Source organism: Haplochromis burtoni, unplaced genomic scaffold (assembly GCF_018398535.1).
Source record: "Haplochromis burtoni strain Fernald_Lab_line unplaced genomic scaffold, NCSU_Asbu1 Contig_91, whole genome shotgun sequence".
NCBI lineage: Eukaryota > Metazoa > Chordata > Actinopteri > Cichliformes > Cichlidae > Haplochromis > Haplochromis burtoni.
This window is the reverse complement of record NW_024582452.1, coordinates 942,988-946,655: the sequence shown is the minus strand read 5'-3', so window position 1 is coordinate 946,655 and position 3,668 is coordinate 942,988. Positions and strand designations below refer to the sequence as shown.

The 3,668-nt window shown below is 39.9% G+C and overlaps 1 protein-coding gene across 3 annotated transcripts in view; it reads left to right on the top strand.

The window, feature by feature from the left end:
• Positions 1 to 869: 869 nt before the first annotated feature.
• cacnb3a (calcium channel, voltage-dependent, beta 3a) overlaps positions 870 to 3,668 on the top strand; it is a 27,776-nt gene continuing 24,977 nt past the window's right edge. For all 3 annotated transcript variants that reach the window (XM_005926185.3, XM_014334823.2, XM_042222680.1), the window contains exons 1-2: positions 870 to 1,226; positions 2,084 to 2,176. In XM_005926185.3, coding sequence (XP_005926247.1) covers positions 1,146 to 1,226; positions 2,084 to 2,176 — 174 coding nt within the window. In that variant the 5' untranslated portion in view covers positions 870 to 1,145. The remainder of the gene's footprint in view (positions 1,227 to 2,083; positions 2,177 to 3,668) is intronic.

The following is a 3,668-nucleotide window of genomic DNA, read 5'->3' as shown; positions in this document are numbered from 1 at the left end:
CACACATCAGCGTCAATCTTGAGTGTGGTATAGAAGGTTTTAAAAGAAGAAAGCTGTAAAAGTGACCTAAATTTATGACAAAACTCTCATTACTAGACATTACTTGCACCACAGCGCTTCCTGGTGCAAATTGCAATGCAAAGTCTAGCCTCAGTTTTTACACGTTGCAAAGGTGTGCTGTGCTGTGTTGTGTTTTGTTGTGTTTAGTTGTGCCTAGTGTCGACGTGGGACAGTTTCCAATTTAGTTGTACTAGGTATGACTGTGCAATGACAATAAGGGGTTATCTTATCTTATCTCATCTTAGTCGATCATACTGGAACATTTAGCAGGCCAGTCCTGGCTTGCACGCCTGTATTAATCTAAACCTACTGATTTCAGATGGATTAATTTTGAAACGAGTTTAACTAGGTTTCATATAATCCAAGTTCACACTACGTAATCTATTAGACTGCTGGGTATCTGTGATTAATAGCTCCTAAATAACCTATAATGTATTTATAAATTATTATCAATCACCAATAAAGCACTATAAATGATGCCTCGTGAGAAAGTACCACTTTTACTGAGGCAAAGGTGATCAAAGAAAAACAAACCCGTTCAACTAAAATCCACCTCTCCTCTAAAATATGACTTCAAAGCTGCCCTCTTTGAAGGTTCCACATTTATTTGACTGCGGTTTCAACTATTTGAATCCTTCTTTGACAAGCAAATATTATGCACAGACGAGAAGGAACACGGCGTTTGTTTGAAGCCAGGCACTTCTAAAAAAAGAAAGAAGCCAAATGTTGCCTGTAAGCAGGTCTGAATTGATTTTTGTGTCATTTTAATCAACGCCGACACCCCCGGCAGAGTCTCACACTTAGTACGGACCTGTACGGTTCGCTCGTGCGCTGATGCTTCAGCGTTAACGGTTTATTTTAGCTTCTGTATTTCCCCCCACTCCCTTTACGTTTCTCCGCCACAGACTTTTTTGTTTTTATTCGGGAGTATGAGCTAGCCTTCCCGTCAGCTGAGTTTGGATATTAGTGTCCGTTTCCCCCCCTCCCGCTTGCCGCTTCTTCGCTCTCTTCACTGTATCTGATGCCTCTTGTTTCCTCCAGTAACCCATGTCTATGTGCATCCCGCCTCCCTGCGCTCTCAATATATGGTGCAAGTCAAAATGTCCAAATCGCCCGTAGACCCTCTGTCTGCCGTGGAAACCGGCTCCCAGTCGCACTATTTCCAGGTAAATCCGCTCACTTGCTCCCATTTCTCTCGCATCTAACTCTATCTTCACCGAGAAAAGAGGAAAATGGTTAATTAGTGTGTCAGATGCTACTTGTTGTTCAATCTGAGGCGTCGCGTTTTGGCAGCGAGCTACTTTTTTCCGTTTTCCCTTTTTTCACCTCCGCCTTTTCTGAAACTGCAGATTGATGCTTGAGCCGGTGAACGGTCATGTATCCTCATATTATGGCTATTAAACACAGATAAACAGTTTAACACCTCCTTGGGTGTCGATGCATTTGCTGTTTTGATCTCAACTCGCAGATCAGGCCTTTGCATTGATGCTTTATTATTTATTTCAGTGCATTTTTACCCTCCGTGCTACGCTTCATCCACTCCAGTGCAGGGAAACCAGCACACACCAGTAACATTATGGGACTTTCATGCAGGATATTGGTGCAAATGTGCAGGCCGTGACTCTGGACTCACCTGTAGCCTGAATCTGAAAGGCTTTCTCCCCAGTTTGATGGGGCTCTCTGCATTAATCAAACCACCATGTGAAGCCGAATAAAGGCAGCCCTGAAATATGTGTGATTCTGGCAGAGTTACTGCTTGCTTTGGTGCAAAGCAGCTATTTTGCACTTAATCACCATACATTTTGGCTTTTGCAGTCCTTAAAAGCCAGCAGTAGATTTATTTTTTGTATGAATAATACAAATCTGCAAAAATAATTAGTAACTAAAGCACTGAAATAATTATAGTCAGCCTTGCTGCCAGTATTACTGCTAGAGAGTTGTTGCATCCCTTTATCTATCGCCATCCATCTACCCATTCCCCTTTTTATCTCTTCACCCGTGTGCATCTCTTTCTTCCTCACAGCTGCCCAGGAAGTTGCCTAAGCGCAAGAGCCGCTTCAAACGCTCAGATGGCAGCACATCCTCCGACACTACGTCCAGCTTCATCAAACGACAGGTAAAAGCTCCTTTTGTGCCTGGATTGTCTCACTGCAGGCCCATTATTGCACACTGATTGTTAGTGGGTGGAAAAAGGTGTAGGTTCTGTGGAAAATATAGGTCATGGTGTGCTCTAAATGTTGGAATAAAGCTATAAGGTGCTTGAAATCTGTCATCAGAGCCAATGTCTCTGAAGTGTCTGGTTGGCAGTAACGCAACTCTTGCATATTTTTTTTTTTTATTTTTATTTTTTAGGTATAGGCTGTTGTTGCTGTTGGTGGAGGTGGGGATGGGGGTGTTAAAATACCTGCATGATTCTCTACTTATTTTGTTCGTATCAGTGTGACAGTTTCTGCTCTGCATCTTCATCCACAGCGCTTTCCCCTCAGTTGCAGAGGTTGCTTTGCCCAGTAGAGGGTAGCAAAGTGCTTGACAAAAAAAAAAAAAAAAAAAAAAAAGGGTTCAACCAAAATCCCAACACAGCACAGTATTTTTTTAATTAATGTTTTCAGGTCAGACAAGTGTGGAAGACTCCGATGGAGTTTTAGTGTTATTTAAGAAAAAAGGTATCTGTAATTGGAAACAAAAGGATTCTCCATGTGATGTTGCTGCATAGGTATTTTGAATGGATTGTAGAAATGGGCAAGGGGTGGGAAAGATTTTCTCAGATGATCATATTGACTTTAAGTTGAAAGGCTATATATTGAACAGCTGAACTGGAACATGAATTATTTTAAACTGTGTTAATCTGATAGATGGTGTTCCAGAAACCGAGAAATTAGTTAAAAAATAAATAAATTAAAAAAAAAAAAAAAAATGTGTCTTTGCGTGTCAATACGATGTACTGACATGAATATATATGTATACTGATGACATGAAATTTGTTTTACTTACTACTTTAATTAAATTTTAATATTTTACTTTAGAAAAATAAACTTGTTACAGTTTGTGAACAAATCATCCGAAATATGAAGTCATTGTGATGTATTGGGTTATTTAGCGTAATAGATCACTTGAGATCGTTGCCACTCAGCAAAACTATCAAATTTGGCAGATATGAGAAAACCAGATGTTTAGCTTGTATCTGCAATGTGCTGGAGTTAATCATAGAAAAGTGTTTTTGCAAAAGAAAAAAAAAAAAAAAAAAAAAAAAAAAAGTGGAGCACCCTCTTTTGAAATCAAATTAAAAAGCTTCTTACAGCAAAGTTGAATATCGTTAAGGTGCTCTGTTGTTCGGTTTTGTGGAACATTGAGGGTTGGAATCACATGGACCAGGTGCAGTTGTCATGTGCCGTTTTGGAATTTGGTTTTAAGCTGCATTAACAGAAACAAAAAACCCAATTCCAGAAATGTTGGGATGCTATCTGCAATATAAATGACACAGAATGCAATCATTTGCAAAACTCATAAAACCCACATTTACAGTGGGGCAAAAAAGTATTTAGTCAGCCACCGATTGTGCAAGTTCCCCCACCTAAAATGATGACAGAGGTCAGTAATTTGCACCAGAG